The sequence below is a fragment of the Pezoporus flaviventris genome, unplaced genomic scaffold (genome assembly GCF_033815535.1).
Source record: "Pezoporus flaviventris isolate CSIRO_AGI_PZ_B2104156 unplaced genomic scaffold, CSIRO_AGI_Pfla_v1 ptg000029l, whole genome shotgun sequence".
In the NCBI taxonomy this organism is placed as follows: Eukaryota; Metazoa; Chordata; class Aves; order Psittaciformes; family Psittacidae; genus Pezoporus; species Pezoporus flaviventris.
This window is the reverse complement of record NW_026892577.1, coordinates 11568327-11584986: the sequence shown is the minus strand read 5'-3', so window position 1 is coordinate 11584986 and position 16660 is coordinate 11568327. Positions and strand designations below refer to the sequence as shown.

The 16660-nt window shown below is 55.2% G+C and overlaps 1 protein-coding gene across 1 annotated transcript in view; it reads left to right on the top strand.

Moving 5' to 3' along the window:
• The window catches only part of SLIT1 (slit guidance ligand 1), a 60484-nt gene that overhangs the window by 5780 nt on the left and 38044 nt on the right, over positions 1-16660 (top strand). Inside the window, exons 2-4 of the mRNA XM_061459011.1 lie at positions 6413-6484; positions 6798-6869; positions 7487-7558. Of these exons, the coding sequence (XP_061314995.1) occupies positions 6413-6484; positions 6798-6869; positions 7487-7558 (216 nt within the window). The remainder of the gene's footprint in view (positions 1-6412; positions 6485-6797; positions 6870-7486; positions 7559-16660) is intronic.

Genomic DNA, 16660 nt, shown 5'->3' with positions numbered 1-16660 from the left:
AGCAAATGGCCCTGTCCCAGGGGATGTCAGACCCAGAACCCTGGCAAGCTTCCAGTGTGAGCAGCTCCAAGGCTGGCCCCTGTCCCCACACAGGGGACAGCCAGGGAGGGCTGCAGTGGTGGGAGCAGTGAGCAGAAGTTTTCCTGCTGTACAGACAGGCTCCAGTTAGCAATGTGGACAGTGAGAGGTGATGCTTTGCAGCCTGGTCACTAGGATTGTGGCACTGTTGGAAGCAGGAAGGGAACGAGGTGGGATGAAGGGACCTCTCTATGGTGATTAGTGCAGGGTCTGTCCTCTCGGGACCATCTCAGGCTTTCCTGCCACATAGAAGCTCTGAAGCTGTGTTGAGTATCTGCTTTCCTGGCATGCATTTTGGATGCACTTGCTGCTCAAAATAGCAGAGCGAGTGTCCTATGGGGGAGAGAGGCTGCTAGGAGGAGGAAGATCAGAAAAAAGGGAAGATTAATTTTTCAAGCAATGGAGCCAAGGAGCAGCTCTGGGCACCAGGAGTGGGAGAGATGCAAGTTCCTGGCCCTGGATAATTCTCAGCAGGAAGAAGCCTCAGCTCCAAAATGGGATGCTTCAGTGGTCTGGGGTTGAGCAGGCACCTGTAACCAAGCAGTTTGGGTGCGCTTGTCCTCCTATCCCTGCTCTGAGCTTCTCCAGGAGGGATGAGCAGAGGGAGTTTGCTGAGCAAGGTGCAGGTGAATTGGAGCTCGATCTGCCCAGTGGCAGGGTGAAGCCACTGGGAAGCAGAGGAGCCACGGGAGCAGAAATACTTCTCACCAGGCTACCAGCACAACACAAAAAGCCAAATGTGGGGGGTATCAGGCAAATCTGTTCCTTTGTCTGAGCCTCAGTTTCCCCTTTTATGAAACAGAACCAACTGCTGCCTCTCCTCAGTCACACCGCAGCTCAGGGAGTGTATTATTTTTAACCTGAAGGTGACACACCGCGATGCTGTGTGCATGTAAAGCATTCCCTGACTGTGAGTGGCTGATGACTGTGGTATCAAAACCCCAGAGAGAAGTTAGGAAGAGCAGAAAGCCTTACGGACCCACACCGTCAATGCTGTGCTTTGTGGTCTCCCCTTTGGCTAAGAGCAGTTATTCTGAGATAAGCCCAAACAGCTGCTTTTGGAGCTCTCCCCTTTTGGGCACACCACCCTGCAGGCATTTAGTAGGGGGGTGCTGGCAAGGTGTTCACTCTGGGGTGCAAGGCACGCTTAAAGGGACTTTGCTGAATCCTCTGGGCACCTTTGCTCTTCCTTGAGGGGTCTGATCAGGGCAGGGATGGGAAGGAAAAGGAGAAGGTGCTGAGCCCCTTGTGCAGCAGTGTCAGCCCAGTGTGGGTACTCAGTGCCCCTTCCCTGAGCAGCAGCACCCCTGTACCCCCCCTTGGAGGGGATGGAATTAGCACCCAGATGTGCCCCCAGGGGCTGCAGGGATGCAGTGGGCATCGCCGATACTGGTACTGGAGGGGACCAGCTTTCCTGGGGAGGGGCAGAGCTCTGCCCTGCCTTTCACTGCTCGGGCAGCTCTGTGAGCCCGTGCTGGGGCTTGGTTACATTCAAGCAGCCGTGTGGAATCTTGAGAAGACTTGAAAAATGCAATAAAAGCATAGGATGAGAGGTTGCAGCTGTTCTGTCCCCCAAGTGCTGAGCACAGGGGTCAGTCCGGGCTCTGAGCCTGGTCCATGTTTCCATTAGCAGTCTGTGTGACGGGACATGAGCTGCTCATGACATTTGCAGATGCAAGCCAGGCTGGGATAGATGCAGAAGGGCTGGGGGACAGCTGTGATTTCAAATTGGGTTTGGCAAAGAGGGGGAATGGGCTGACAAAAAGGATGCTGTTGCCTGGGAACTCAAGGGAGGTCTTTGGTAGGAGGGGATCACCAACAGCACAGATGTGAGATGGGAGCACAAACTGAGCAGGTCCTGCCCCTGAGAAGCCCCTCAGAAGAGTTCTGCCCTGGGAGATGGGGCTTGCTGGGGGGAACAGGGGTGGAAGAGGGACCTGTGTGGGCAAGGGAGCAGCCTGGTCTATGCAACATGGTGTCTTGGGCAGGCAGGGATGGGGTTCATTTGCAGCAAGAGGGGTTCAGGACAGAGTTCTGGAAATGGTCTTGAGGCAGGAGCAGTGACATGCTGGAATAAGGCATGGGAAGCATCAGGCCCTGTCCCTGAAGGAGCCATGTATGCATCTGTCAGGATTGATGGAGGGCTGCAGAGATACTGCTGTGGGGTGTGTGACCTTGCAACCTTCATTTCTTCGCTTCTCTGATCATTATCTGGCACTGCTGGCTCCAGCTGGGGTCAGGCCTCTGGGATGTAAGATACAGAGCCACTGGGAGGGGAGATGTGCCCCTAGGGACCCCTGCTCTGAGCCAAGGGCAGGAACAGCAAAGCAGTGGGGACTGTGGAGGGAGGGACACGTCACATCAACGATGCAACTGCCAGCCTCAGCAGGGACAAGGACTGTAGCAGTCCTTGACTTGGGGTCTGCAGGAGCATGGCTGGCTGCAGGCATTATGGGCACAGACCTCCTCTTTACCTCTGCAGTCACCACCACTCTGTGCTGGTAGGGCTGGGACAAGTGGACATTTCTCCACGTGGGGGTACAAATGCAGGGTTTCACTCTGCCTTCTTAAAAGTGGGACTCCGGGGAGCACAGCAGTTGGGATTTCTGCCTCAATGGGAGAGCAGAGCTGAGCTGAGCACAAGGCCAGGAGTCACGTGTGTGCCAGATAGCTGATGCTTTTGCAACAGAGTGTGGATAGTGGGATTGCGCTGTCTGCTCCTTCCCGTTCCTGCTCCTGATAAATCAGTGCCCAGGGAAACACCACACATGTTGGCTGTATTTAATAAATTACTTCTCAGCATTTGCACTCTCTGAGGTTGTTACTGAGTTAGCGTAGCTCCAAACCCTGCAAAGGGAAAAGGCGCATCAGGCCCCCCCTCCGGAATGGAATAAGCCATTCAAAGCTAGAAACCAAATATAAACCCAGACTATGCAAATCCAGTCTAACGAACTCCGCTGCAGCACAGACATCCCATCTGGGAGTGGGATGATTCACAAGCAACGTAGCAAAGGGACTGCTTGTTTTAATGACTTTCCTCTTCCCAGGAAGAAGTGGGAGGGGGGCTGAAAAACCTGAAAACTTGAAGGTTGCAAATGAAAATCCTCTGCCTCTCCAGCACAGGATGAGGTTTGGATGAACATGAAGATGCTTTCTGGTATTAAATCCCATGGATTAACGGCGAAAGAGCATCCCCTGCATCTCTGCTTTCAAATCACAGTCCAGAAATGCAACCAATCTGCCAGGCAGCTCCCCAGACACATCAGTCCTTATCAAAGCTCTGCTGCGTGGGGCAGGGCAGGGTGTTTCGCTTCACTAGGAAAGGGCACAGAGGAAGCGAGTGAGCAGCTGAGCAATGGGGGTCTGGCTTTCTGGGCACAGCAGACTGTAATTTATCACCATGAGGAACTGAGCGGGTTTAGAGGGGAAAAAACGGCACGAAGTTAAATAGCAGTGTTGCCTCGGCATCCTTACAAATAAGCTTTACCTGCTGTTCATTCCCATCTTGGTTGCAAAGGCCATCATTTACCCGAACAAAGGCAAGGGGGGATGCTGAGAGCGGTTGTCAGGGAGCATGCAGGGCTGGTTCCTGAGCGAGCAGGGCTGTGAAGGGGCCCTGGAAGACTGCCCTGCTCAGGGATAGCCATCAGCCCCAGAGCTGGAGCACCATGAGGCTGCTCAGTGAGCATGCAGGGAGCAGAGGTTGTGGTGGGTTCTCATGTCCCTTTTCAGCACATTCTGCTTGTGCCTCCTTGTGCTGGAAAGGCTTTATAAAATGCTTTATCCCAGAAGGTGCCTGGGAGGTGTGGAGGGACTGTCTGTGTCCAGTCCGTGGCTCTCAGGTGTTTCTGCAGATCTCCACGCTGCTCTGCCTGTGCTCTGCCTCTGGCAGGAGCTCTGGGATGCTGGTGCTCCAAGCACCCCAGGGGTGTCCGAGCCCGCCTTGGGCTTTGCAGGCTGAAGTGTAAATATTGGCTTTCATATGGAGCAGTTTTTAAATCAAGCCTCTCTGCTGTCTCCAGTATTCGAGGTTTCCTAACTCCTAATTTTCACTTACGTGTTGCAGCCAAGCTGGTGTTAGATACGTCTAAAAGAAGGTGACATGGGAGTCCTGCCGGGGACCTTCCCTTACCAGGAGCTCTCAGATGGGTGCCATTACCTCCAGCATGGCCTAGGGAGCTTCCAGGCAATCTGCTTTGGCAGGGACCCCTTAGGACATTTGAAGAAAACCACTCCTGAAGCTGGGGTTTCTCCCTGCCCTTAGCTGACCCCAGGGCTGTGGTCCATCAGGACACATCTGTATGTGTCGAGCCACCCCTCCTGCAGTGACAGATGTCCCTACAATGCCCCAGTGCCTCGTGCCTGGAACTTACAGCCTGGTTGTGGGTTTTGCTCTCCAGGAGAGGGGCAGGACTGAGCCCCACGGGGTGCAACCTTGCGGGATGGAGCCCCAGTTCTGAGAGCCAGATGTGCATGCTGTGCGCTGCTGTATGGGAGCTGGGCGAGCTGTGGGGCTGCAGAGCCCGAGTGTGCGTTTCAGTTTAATCGGCGGGGCTGGGGAACCTCTATTCATTCCCCGCTTGCATTCATCTGTGTCCTAGTAACGTGCTCTCCCAACCTCCTTCCCAACACAGGCACACACGGCTGGATAATGGCAGGAGCCCGGCAATCTCAGGCGCTGAATAGCGGTGTAATTACGAGGCTATAATGGCGAGCTGGAACTCATTAGCCATTATCAGCCATTTCAGCAGGACAATGGCAGCACCCTGGGGTGCACGGCTGCGCTGGCTGTACCCGGCACGCTGCTCAGTGGCTCTGAGGCCAGCCCAATGCTGACCCTGACCCCTTGCTTGGCCGCAGAGCCCGGTGGAGGGAGGCTGGCTCTGGATGGGAACGATGGATTTTGTATTCAGTCCCTCGTGTGAGTCGGGCATTCCTGCTCCCCTGACCCGCTGGGAGGTTAAAGAGCCCTTGGTGCTGGGGTCCTGCCCAGGCACCACAATCTGCTCTGGGCTAACACTGCCTGCCTCTCCCCTTCCCTGGCTCCAGCACCTTGTTCTTCCCTTGATTGCCTCCTCCTCCTCTTTAGTTTATTTGGTTTCCTCTTTATTTCTGTGTCCGCATTCAGTGCAGTCTGCAGCGTGGGAGCCCTCCCCAGGCTGTGCATTCGTGTGGGCATCCTCCATCCCCAGCACATGCCGTGGGCAGATCAGCCTCATGGCAAGGAGCAAACACTGCCGAGGAGGAAGGTTCTCTCCTGCTGTAGGGTGCTGCGCAGGAACTGCAAGTCTGCAGACTGTGGGTCCCGGGGCTCAGTCCCACTGTTCATACAGTGCTCACAGCCCAAATGTAGAAAGGCACTGCAGAGCCAAGACTGTAAAGTGCAAATCTCTGCAGCTCCCACTCAATGTATTTTAAAGCAGGATAATCCCAGCAGGGGCATTTTTGAGACTGTGATGTGGAGAGACAGGGAGATGCAGCCTGCAGGCTGGGAGCAGAGCCCCTGCCACATGTGGGTCCAGCAGTGGGGCACTCCTTGCCATGGGTAGGTGTAGGCACCCCAGGTGCTGCTTTTTTCCCTATTTTCACCAGTGAGGTGAGCAAGCTAGGGCAGCATCTCCCGTATGGCTGGAGTACCTGTGCCCCCTGTGCTAACCCAGTGCTTCTGCGTGAAAGAGATGCCAGGAGGAGCAGCTTGTCCTGTGCAAGTGTCTCTTGGAAGGTGAAACTGGAAGTGTGGCTTATTCTCCAGGCAGAAGGTGTGAGATGACTGCACACTGAACCAGGCATAATTGTGGGTGACTTGCAGCTGGGTGTTTGCAGGGACCTTGCTTTTCTCTGGGACAGTGGTTTGCTTTCTTATTACCCCTGCCCTCTCTGAGCCACTCTGCATTTTGGATGGCCCTAATGGGTGTTTGCTGCATTTCCAGAGTGCAGTGAAGTGCATCCAGCCAGACGGCTGCTGGCGTCACTGGGCTGCTTATTGCATTGCGAAGAGTTCTGGGGCTTCTGTCCCAAGGGAGGCATCGAGCACGGGGACAGGGAGATGGGGGATCTGGGCAGTCCCTGTGCCTTGCTGCTTTGTGGTCCATGAAAGATGCCAGCTGACGCACTTCTGGTCAGCCAGACTTCTGTGTGCCCAGTAAGAATGAGGGTCCCCTCCAGAGGTAGGAGGCAGCCTTGCCATCCTGGTGAGGGGCACAGAAATGCACCAGTTGCTGCTGTTGTTTGTCCCTGTCTGCCCTTTCTGTGGGACAGGCTCTTACTGGGGAGCCCCAGTGCCTGGACACCTCCTGAGCTCTTCCTTGCTGATCTCTGCCTCTTCTCTCCGCAGGGAGCTCAATGGCAACAACATCACACGGATCAACAAGAACGACTTTGCTGGGCTGAAGCAGCTCCGCGTCCTGTGAGTTCCTGGCAAGGGGATGTCTGCTGTGACCCAGGCGGGGACTGTGCTCACCTTGTGGCCTCTCCTGGGGCTGGTAGAGATAATGCTGAGCCCTTTGCTGGGCATTTGCCAGCAGGGCTGGAAGGCATCCGCATTGGGCTGAGCATGGTGGGATTCCACACAGGAGGGAGTGGGGAGAGAGGGGCTGGGTTGTGTTGAGGAGAAGGTGGGAGCGAAGCGGCCCTGGGTGCAGAGGGGCGCTGGGGATACTGCCAGTGAGATGGAGTTGCTGAGATTCACCTTCTGTAAAGCTGACCCCTCTTTTCCACAGGCAGCTGATGGAAAACCAGATCAGCACGGTGGAGCGTGGGGCATTTGATGACATGAAGGAGCTGGAGCGGCTGTGAGTGCAGGGCATGGAGGCGGGTTGGTGAGGGGCCACCAGGCTTAGCTGCAGAGAGCATCCTTTCCTTAAGCCATAAAGTATTGGTGCTGTCTGACTTCAAACAGCTCCTCTGCTGCGTTACAGTGGTATTTTAGTGTGGGAAGCAAACCCATTTCTGTGGGTCTTAAAAGTCCTTTCTGATGTTTTTGAGGTGAGGGGCAGGTTAAACACAAATCACTCTTGCTGTTACCAGCTGTGTCCTGTGTGTTACTGAGGGAGCCATAAGTTCCAGTCCAGTACTCAGTAAAACAGCTCAGCAGTTTAAAAACCCTGAGCAAATATGAGGAGCTGAGTGAGCAGCAGGTTAACAGCGCAGTTAAGCAGAAATCAGCAGTTAACAGCTTGGAGTCCTGTCTTCATGTAATTACAACATTGTGAGGAAGTCTATTAATGCCCCATTGGTTGCCCCAGTGCTGTGAGCAGGACAGGGGTGTCCTTGCCAGGTGGGATGCTCTGCTCTAATGGTCCCTCTGGCTGAGCCAAAGGTCCCAGCTGTGCCCGGAGCTGCTGGCTGGGTTGCAGACAGGGTGACTGCCTTGCCCCCAGAACCCTGACCTCTTCTTCCTTCTCTGCAGACGGCTGAACCGCAATCAGCTGCACACCCTGCCTGAGCTCCTCTTCCAGAACAACCAGGCACTGTCAAGGCTGTGAGTACCCCCTGTGCCGGTGGGGCTCCCCTGCGGGCTTTCTTGCGGGGCTGCTGTGGGGTTTGGAGGGGCACTGACATCCCTGCTTCCAGGGATGGTGGTTACTGGTGTCTTGTCCCAGTGAGCGCCTGGTGTGTGGCAGGGGAATGCATCCTGTTTCTGAGCAACATGCAGCATAGTAGGGCATCAGCTTGCCTTGTGGAAGACCTGAGATGGGTGCTGTTACAGGCCGTGTTGAATGTCTTTGCAGTGTGTAGAGATGCGGAAGATGGTGGGCGCAGTTTGGGCTGGGGCGAGCATCACCAAGCTGGGCTGTGCCTGCACAGTGCCAGTTGCAGAGGTGCTGCGAGCCCTGCAGCCTCCTCTCTGCATGCAGATCACAGGCTGTGGAGCGGGGTGCCCTTACACCCTAGATTGGGTTTTCCTGAAAGGAGGGTGAAGGAGGATGTCCCCAGGGGGTCACATCCTGCCCAAAAAACTCCTCAGGGCACACAGAGCCCCAAAGCCCTGCTCAAGAGTTGCCCTTCTACTGGTGTCTGGGGCAGCCTGGGGAAGGAGGGGGAAGCCCTGCCCAAGGCTGATCCAGCACCTCGTGTCTGCTACTCCCTCCCTAGCTGTCCCCATCGCTGCCTGTCCCTCTGCACCCATAAAAACATGCCCAGGGACTGTCTTTTGTTGTGCAAGCAGCAGCTCTGCAGACTCCTCTGCTCCTCCTCCCTCCATGAAGCAGCAAGCTGCCTGGGGTGGGCTGCAGGGGTTTTGATAAATACTCTTTTCTGTGTTGGCTTTCCCTTTCCTGGGGCTGCTTCACATGGGCAGCAGTGCCATTGGCAGTGCCAGCATTGTTCAAACTGCAGGACCTCCTCCTAACAAAGCATTTACTGGCTCTCAGCTATGTCAGGCACCATGCACGGTGGGAATGGGGCTGTGAGTAAGAAAGGTGCATTTAAATGGGTGAGAGAACTGGGGCTGTTTAGTCTGAGGAAGAGAAGGGTCATGGGGGACCTTATGACTCTCTACAACTACCTGCAAGGAGGTTGTAGTGAGGTGGGGTTCGTCTCTTCTGCCATGTAACAAGTGGTAGGACAAGAGGTAACGGGCTCGAGCTGCACCAGGGGAGATTAGGTTGGATGTTAGGAACAATTTCTTCACCAAAAGGGTGATCAGGTACTGACACAGGCTGCCCAGGGCAGTGGTGGCATCACCATCCCTGGAAGTGTTCAAAAACCATGTACATGAGGCCCTTAGTGACATGGTTTAGTGATAGACTTGGCAGTGCTGGGATAAGGGTTGGACTTTGTGGTCTTAAGTGTCTTTTCCAACCTAGTTGATTCTGTGATTCTATGAAATTTGGGCTGGATGCTCCCCATTGCTCTGAGAAGACGCTTGCACCCTGTGGCTGATTCACAGTGCATAGGAGCAGGGCAGCTGTGGCTGAGATATTAGCTCTCCGCTTACAGCATCTTGTATCTCCATGTCTCAGCTGTGAGATGAGGATGCCAGATCCCTGCTGGGGCAGGGTATGAGTGGGTGAAATAACTGAATGGGCTGAGACATTGCCAGGACAGGCATGGCCATGTTGGGGCCAGTCAGCCCTGCTTGCACCTGCAGGCTGTGGCTGAGCTATTTTGCTCAGCAGCAATTCTGTTTAATTCCAGCAGTGCCAGGGAGTTGGTCCTGGCGTCCGGCTGGAGGTGATGTAATGAAGGGTTAAAACACAGCGGGTTTGCCAGCATGGGATGTGTGAAATGGTGGACCTCTGCCAGAGATGGGCCTAGGTAATGGCAGCTGATAGCGCAGGCGTTCAATTAATTATCAAACGGCATTTGTTGAGCTCAGCTGTGCTGCATCCTGGCGCCAGCAAGGGCCCATCCTCCTCCAGCGCCCGCTGCAGAACAAAAACACGGTGGGGAGAATTATTTCACAAACATTAATGTTTCCCTTTCAATCTTCTCTAGGTTTGAATACCAGGCTCTTTCTAAAAGCAAACCCCACGGTTCACTGGGGAGATGCAGGCGGGCAGCCCCCCAGGCGGGCTGTGTGGTGTGCCCCTCCACGGGCTGTGAAAAGGTGTGCAGGGCACCATATGTACTGCTGTGGGTGAGGAGGGGTGTGCAAGATGCTCCTTGTAGCCACCCCATATTCAGGTGTGGTTTAGCCTCTGCCTGTTGTTTTGCTGTTGCTTCTCGCATCATGGTGGTTGTTTTGAGCCTATTTCCTCCTGACCTGCCTTGAAGCTGTTTTCTGCCCATCTCTGCTGTGGCAAACTCCACTTGGACACCAGCACCAGGGTTTTTTCTTGTGCAGTGTGGGGCTGTGTCTGTGGTGCCATGTAGTGCGAGATTTGGTGGGCACTCAGAGTAGAGAGTCCCTGCAATGAGCCGTGGGAAGCTGTGGGACTGGGGACACACTGAGACACTCACCATCTTTCCCTGCAGCACGTTACCCACATGGCACCTGTGGTATTGAGGGCAGAGGCGGGTGCTGCATTTGGGCAGCAGTCTTATATGTTGGAGGACTTGCAGCTCCCTCTCCTCACAGCTGCCTGTTGCTGAGGTGTTTGAGGATGGTTTTGGGGGACAATGGGGCAGGGGGTGCCCAGGGCAGAGCTTGTCTAGACACACTGTCATGCTGGCTTAGCAGGAAGGTGCGATTTGGACCGGTGCTAGTCCAGATAGTGTAGGAGGTCATAAGGACACTCTTAAATTGCTGCAAACCTGGCTCAGGCTACAGTGATACGAGTCAGTGGGGAGTAGGTTTAAGCTAAGTTGAAATCAGCTTGCCTTGAACTGAAACCAGAGCCTCTCCACCAGGCTTTGCACTTATTTAACTGCTGAAATGGATCTGGGGTGGCCCCATCGCTTGGCTCCCCTTCCCTGCCCCAGAGGCAGGCTGGGACCTGTGCTGGTCATGAAGAGTGCTCTTAGCAGCACTGTGCCCTTGCAAATCCTGGTCTCCAGACTGTTTCCAGCAAGCGGTGCCTGTGCATGCTTCCCCTTGCCCTGCCTGCTGTGGCCACCCGCAGGATGCTCCTCTTGCTCCCAGGGTATGTCCTAGGTCCTTGTCCTCACACCCTGGTACTGGGAGATCTCAAATCAACAGAAACTGGCTGAACAAGTCAGGCTGAGATCTGTGTAGCTGGGAAATGAGGCTGGCAGATGGGTGGCAGCTGAAGGAGAAAGCCAGGGGTGGATGCAGGAACCAGTGGGGGTTGCTTAGATGGGTACCCGGGTTCTGCCTTCTTCTAGGCTTAGTCTTGATGCATCTTTAGCAACACAGCAGCAGTATGACAGCAGGTTAAGGCAGGTCTATTGAATGTGGGGTATGGGATACCAATAGAGCTGTTTTCCACTGTACCTTGAGCCTCATAGAAATACCTTGGAAGCATCAGACCTTGGGCTTGGGTAGGGATGGAGAGCTTTTTGTCCGCCGCCCGGGTCTGAGTGTCAAAGCCTAATCCACAGTGGTGGTGCTTTGTGGTCTCCCAGCCTGACTGCAATTAGTTACTCGGATCTTGGCTATAAAGAGCATTTGTGCATCAGTATAATGGAAAGGGCTGGAGTTAAACCTGATCCGTCAGGGCTTAAATAAACTGGGAAATGTCAGGAAAGGGCCAATGGAAAGCAAACCTCAAATGAGAGGGCATGGGGGAGGTGAGACGCCTTGAGAGGAATGTTTTCCCCTTGTTATTTGGGAATATTGACCTGACGCCTGCCCGGAGACCATCTCAGGCTGAGGTGGGGGGTGTGTGTGTGTGTGGAGGGGTGGTGTGTGTGTGCCAGTGCCTCAGCAATCAGGCAGAGGGACTCTCCACATGGTCTCCTTTATTTATATCCACGGATAACTCATTAAGCAGCCCCGGTGGCTGGAAATGGTGCTGATCTGAGGTTTCACTGCAGAGCGCCTGACCCCAGTGACCCCATCTCAAAATGGGCTTAATTAAACTGTCAGCACTGGACAGAAGAACAAAGCGCCATGGGCCAGGAGGGGCCAGGGTCCCCCAGCAGCTCGCTGGGGAAGAGCACATCTCCTGTGAGGTGGAGAGCTGGTACAAAATGGATCTTTCCTTCATCGAGAATTACCCAGGCAAGAAGGTGACTTCTGCTATTGCACTGCCCAGCGCTGGTCCCTGGTGCCCCACAGCCGTGCGCATCTCAGCTCTGCACAGGGTTCCCAGTGCAGCCCTGCAACACGCTGGGAGCCAACGGGGTGCTGGCAGACCTTGCTTCAGCATCTCTCCCAGGCTGGCAGGAGTTGTCTTTTCCCTTGGGAGCGGGGCATCCAAACCTTTGAGTTTCTCTCTGCTCCCTTGGAAGGGACAAGGAAGGATGGGAGAGGACTTTTGTAGCCCTGTCTCACTTCTCTCCCTCAAAAACCTCCCCCTGAAGCTGTTTCTAAGCCCTTTTGGGTGTCCTGGGTGGGGAATGCGAGGAGGAGAGAGGGGGCTGAGGTGGCCATAGCAGCAGGGTGAGAACAGAAATGCTGCGGGTGCATCATCGGGGAGGCAAAGACGTGGGTTTCGGAAATGTGCTAAAGGGAGCCAGGATGACTATAAATAAATGGTTTGCTTCAAGGGAAGCGGAGCTGGTGTGAGGGGAGAGAGGAGTGGTGGGTGCTTGGCTGCGGGGAGCTCTGGGGAGGTGTTCCCACAGGGGAGCAGCGATCCTGGCTGGATGTATCCCCCCGGGAGTAGCCACACAGGTTTCCCTCATTGCTGCAGCTGCTCCACGCTCGGTGGAGTGGGAAGCTGAGAGAGGATGAGCAGAGAGTGGGGAAAAAAGGTCTTGTCTCCAGAAACAGAAAGATTTAGGACATAGGCCACGGTCTGTTGATTCCTGTCGGACCTACGCCAGCAAAAATTGTGGAGGAGACAGTTCTGCACCAGAGCTGGCGGCCAGGCCCGGGGGAAGGGCCGGCGGTGCTGCTCTCCTGCCTGTAAGGGCAGGGGCTCCCTGGAAACAGCATTAACATCTCAATCAGGACCGGTGGCTTTCTGAGCCCGGGACATGTGAAATGCTGTAGGAGCAGGGGGGATTGTCACGCTCCTGCGAGGTGGCCGGAGCCTGCAGAGGGGTAGCAATGCTCTACACTTCCTTCTGTCTGGGAGCTGAGACTGAGACCAGGGGCTGATACACCCCACTCCGGACCAGGGGTATTTAAAGATCTGGTGATGAGGGAGTTCAGAGCTGAGCTGCAGAGAGCACTGCAGCTGCCTGGGCGGGGAAGGTTGCCTTATGATGAGCTCTGGGACTGGTTCCTCTCACCATCCCTGCATCTGGCTAAACCGAGCCCTAATTGCCTTTGGAAAAGCAGGCAGAGAAAAATGGAGCGCTGCTAAATAACTTGAGAAAATGCAAATGACATCCTTCAAGAAGGAGCAGGCCACAACCACGCAGGAGGAAGCTGTGAGCTGAGTAGTAGCAAAACAGGGTGACAAGTGAAAAAGGAGCTGTCAGAGAAAGGAATAACAAAACAGGCCCTGCTTGGATGGGGCTGGCTGCGTGTGGGAGGTGTTACTTGCGAGACTGTACCAGTGACCGTTCCTTTTGGCACTGCACTGGGAAAAACCCCAGATAGGAAAGGGAGAGATGGAGAAATGTCAGGACAAAACCCGTGTGCTCGGTGGTGGCTGGGTATAGCAGTGGAGCAGCCCATGGTGGCGGGTGGCTGTGCTGGTGTCAGGTGGGGAGGTGTGGGTGCGGGGGGGATGCTGCAGGGGGATGCGGGTACTGCAGCTCTGCTTCCCTCCCATCAGAGTGACTTGCCAGCCTGAGCCCTGGTTTTGATCAGCAAGGGGTTTTGGTGTCTTCCTGCGTGTTGGCTCCCTGGGAATGCTGCCGCAGTGGTGGGCTGGCTCTGGCTGCGCGCCGGCTCTCCTGTGCCAGGCACCCTCCCCGTCCTCCCACGGCAATAGCTCCTGTTGGGGCTTTGGCTGAGGTTTGCTACCTCCAGCGAGGTTCTGCAGCCGGCACCTGCAGCCGCTGCGTGGGAAAGGACCTGCTGGCACCGCGTTGTGTTTTCATCTTTCCGTGCTGGAGCAGGGTCACTCCGGATCCCCAGGCGTGCGGCCCTTTGCTCTCTGCACAGATGTGTATATGCTGGTGGCCCTGTGCAGAGCTCCATGGTCCAAGAGTTGGAGCAGAGAGCAGCTCCCCCAGAAGCTAACTTCCCTGCTTCCACTTCCCCAGCATCCCACGTTTCTGTCCCAGCTGCCCCCTCTGGCAGAGTCCCACTCCCCTTGCTGGGCAAGGGCCAAGTGTCCCTGCTGTCACAGTGCCCACATTTTGGCCGTTGTCCCCTTGACTCCTGGTGCTGTACCCCCTCGCGCTCCCCAACAAAGCTCCTTCTGTTAGGGACAGAGCAGGGCTAGGGGGGCCAGGCTGGGACATGTCCCCCCGAATACCAATCAGGAGGGGGAGCATGGTAGCTGAGGGGGGGACCTGTGGGGTCTGCATGCTGCAGGACACCCCCCACCAGCCAGGGGGATGGAGAGGGGGAAGAGAGGCCTCGCCACAGCCCCCAGGAACAAAGAGTCAGTGTGGCTCGTGACAGCTCTACGGAAACACAGGGAAACAAATGTGCCACTAATAGGTGGGGAGGTTACCTAGGAAAAGATGCTGCCAGGCAGGCGGGCAGCCAGCCCCCTTCCCAGCGGGCTGGCAGGAGGCAAGGGGCTGAGGCTGGCACCCCCAAACTCAGAGGGGACATAGAGAGCTGCAATGGGGCCAAGGTGAGGCAGGTTTGCATGCCCATGTCTGTGGGGACAGCATCCTTATGAGCACAGCAAGGACATCTCTGGGTTTTTGTGTGGTGTGTCCCTGCTGGGAAGCAGCAGTGCTGTGCAGGGAGCTGCTGGCTGGCTGCATGCTCTCCCCCTTCTTCCTCTACAGCTAATGTGCCACAGACCTCAGCTTTCTTTGGGGGGGCCAAGAAGACTCCGTGGGGGATCCTGATTGCAGCCAAACCTCAAAGCCTCACGAATTAAACACTTGTTTAAGATCTTTTTATATTTAAGTGCTTCCATAAGCTTTTGGGGACCTGACTCGCAGTCTCTGGAGGCACAGGAGTGCCAGGGCGAGGGTTGCTGCCATGCCTCAACTTGCTGCTGAGCATCCCCCCTTTTGCTTCCCATCAGCCTGGGCCCCCTCCCACCGGGGTGATGAAGCAGACACTGCACAGGGGTGCCCCAGCCCCTAGCTCCATCCTGTGCCATTGTCCCGCCGGTGAGCTGCCAGGACCAGGCATTGCCAGCCGGCTGCCTGGAGATAATCTGTCCCCTCCCTCCATGCACCCTGTTGTGCTCCTGACCCGAGGCTGGCTCTGGCTTTCTGGGTGTTGAGCTGCATCCAAGGTTTCCGTGGCAATGAGTGGGGTCGATCCCCACTCCCGGGGTTCTCTCCTTGCGCCACCAGCTCTGCTGGGTGCACCCTCAGTCTTGGGTTGAGTGCAGGCTTGGATTTGGCTTTTGTAATGTTATTAAAGCAAAGGGGTCTGGGTCTGCAGTGAGATGCAGCTCCCAGCCCCCTGCCCCCTCTAGCAAAGTGGCCCCCCTCCACGTGGCATCGTGCGGAGCTTCCCTGCCCAAGTGATCCCTGCCACACTGGCAAACGGGAATCTACAACTGACAGGAAAGAGTGATGGAAAATCATGTTGTCCTAATGCTGGGCAGCAGTACTAATTACACAGCTATTAAAACACAGGAGAATTACTTATTCCCTCCCCGCCTCACAGCTCATTGCCTGCATTGTGCCACATTCACCCCTTGGTTACCTCTGGTCCCCTGAAAGAGTTAAAAGAGCACTCAGAAAAGCCGATCCCTTTGTCCTTATATTTTGAGAGCAGAATAAAGGCATTTTCTCCCTCCTGTTTTCACAGCTCAGATGGCAGAATGGTTCAAAGTACTATTAAAGAATAGTGAGCAGAATTAGCCTTTGATAATTTGACTTTCAGGATGTGGAAGACAGAAGTCTTATGCCGTGGTTTTAGGGTGAGTTGTAACTTGGTACTCCAGCATGTAAATCCCACAGGCGTGTTAATGTACACAGCCAGGTAATTAACCTGTGTTTTCTGCTTGATTCTCCTGCGGGTGGATGCTGGATCCCCTCTTCCATGCTGCTGGGACTGCCATGAAAACGAGCGGTCAGCAGTTTCCAGCACTGCTTCCAACAGCTGCCTGCAAGGGTTTCTGTCCGTGTCTGCTCTCTGCTGCTCCGGAGGGGCCTGTGGTGCTGTCAGCATCACTGCTGGACCATGCAGCCCTATGCTAGCAGCTCTGCTTGGTGGGCACTGGCATCTTGCCCAAGCAGGCTGCCTGGGGCAGTGGGATGCTTTACCCCCTGCAGGTCATTTTCCCTGTGCTAAGGTGCTGTAAAGACCAAAGGTGTGAGTGTGAGTGGGGAAGATGCCCGTGGGGGGTTCCTGGTGGGGCAGGGCTTGTAGGCATTTCCAAGGGGAAGCTGTCCCCTGCCCACAGTGATAGGCTGGGAGCATCCTGCTTTGAAGAGCCCACTTCCCCATGTGCGCCAATCGGTGTCCGTGTGCAAAGAAACCCGGACAGCAGTGTGAGGGGGGTGGGTGTGGGGATGTGGGGATTCATTTCGCAGATTCTCATCTATGTTAAATTAATTATCATCTCAGCTTATCCTCACTTAACCAGTGAGACACAGACGTCTGTGGTTGGGACCCCCACTGCCCTGCAGAGCTAAGCAGCATATGGATTAGGGGGTCTTACCAGCTGCCCCTCCTGACCCCTCCATGGTTGTTGCACCCCCCTTTGCCCCCAGAGGCTTTGGTCCCTATTTGTGTCTGTATTTCTCTTCAGGACAGGAAAAGCTGGATTAATTTTTACTGCTCCCAAGGGAGCTGTTGGTAATCGAAGACATCTTGCTGTCTTGTTTTCTGTAAACTAGGAGGCAGGAAAAGACAGGGATGGTTTAAAATGGTTTCCTTGCCTCCCTCCTGTCTGGTCCTCACCTCCCCTCTGATGGGAGATGGCATTTGGAGCAAAACTGCTTGGAGAGAAAATCACTCAGACTTTTTCCAGGCCTTAGGGCTGGAAGAGAGAGATTTCTCTGGGAAGTGCAGGTGGGAAGAGTTTGACCG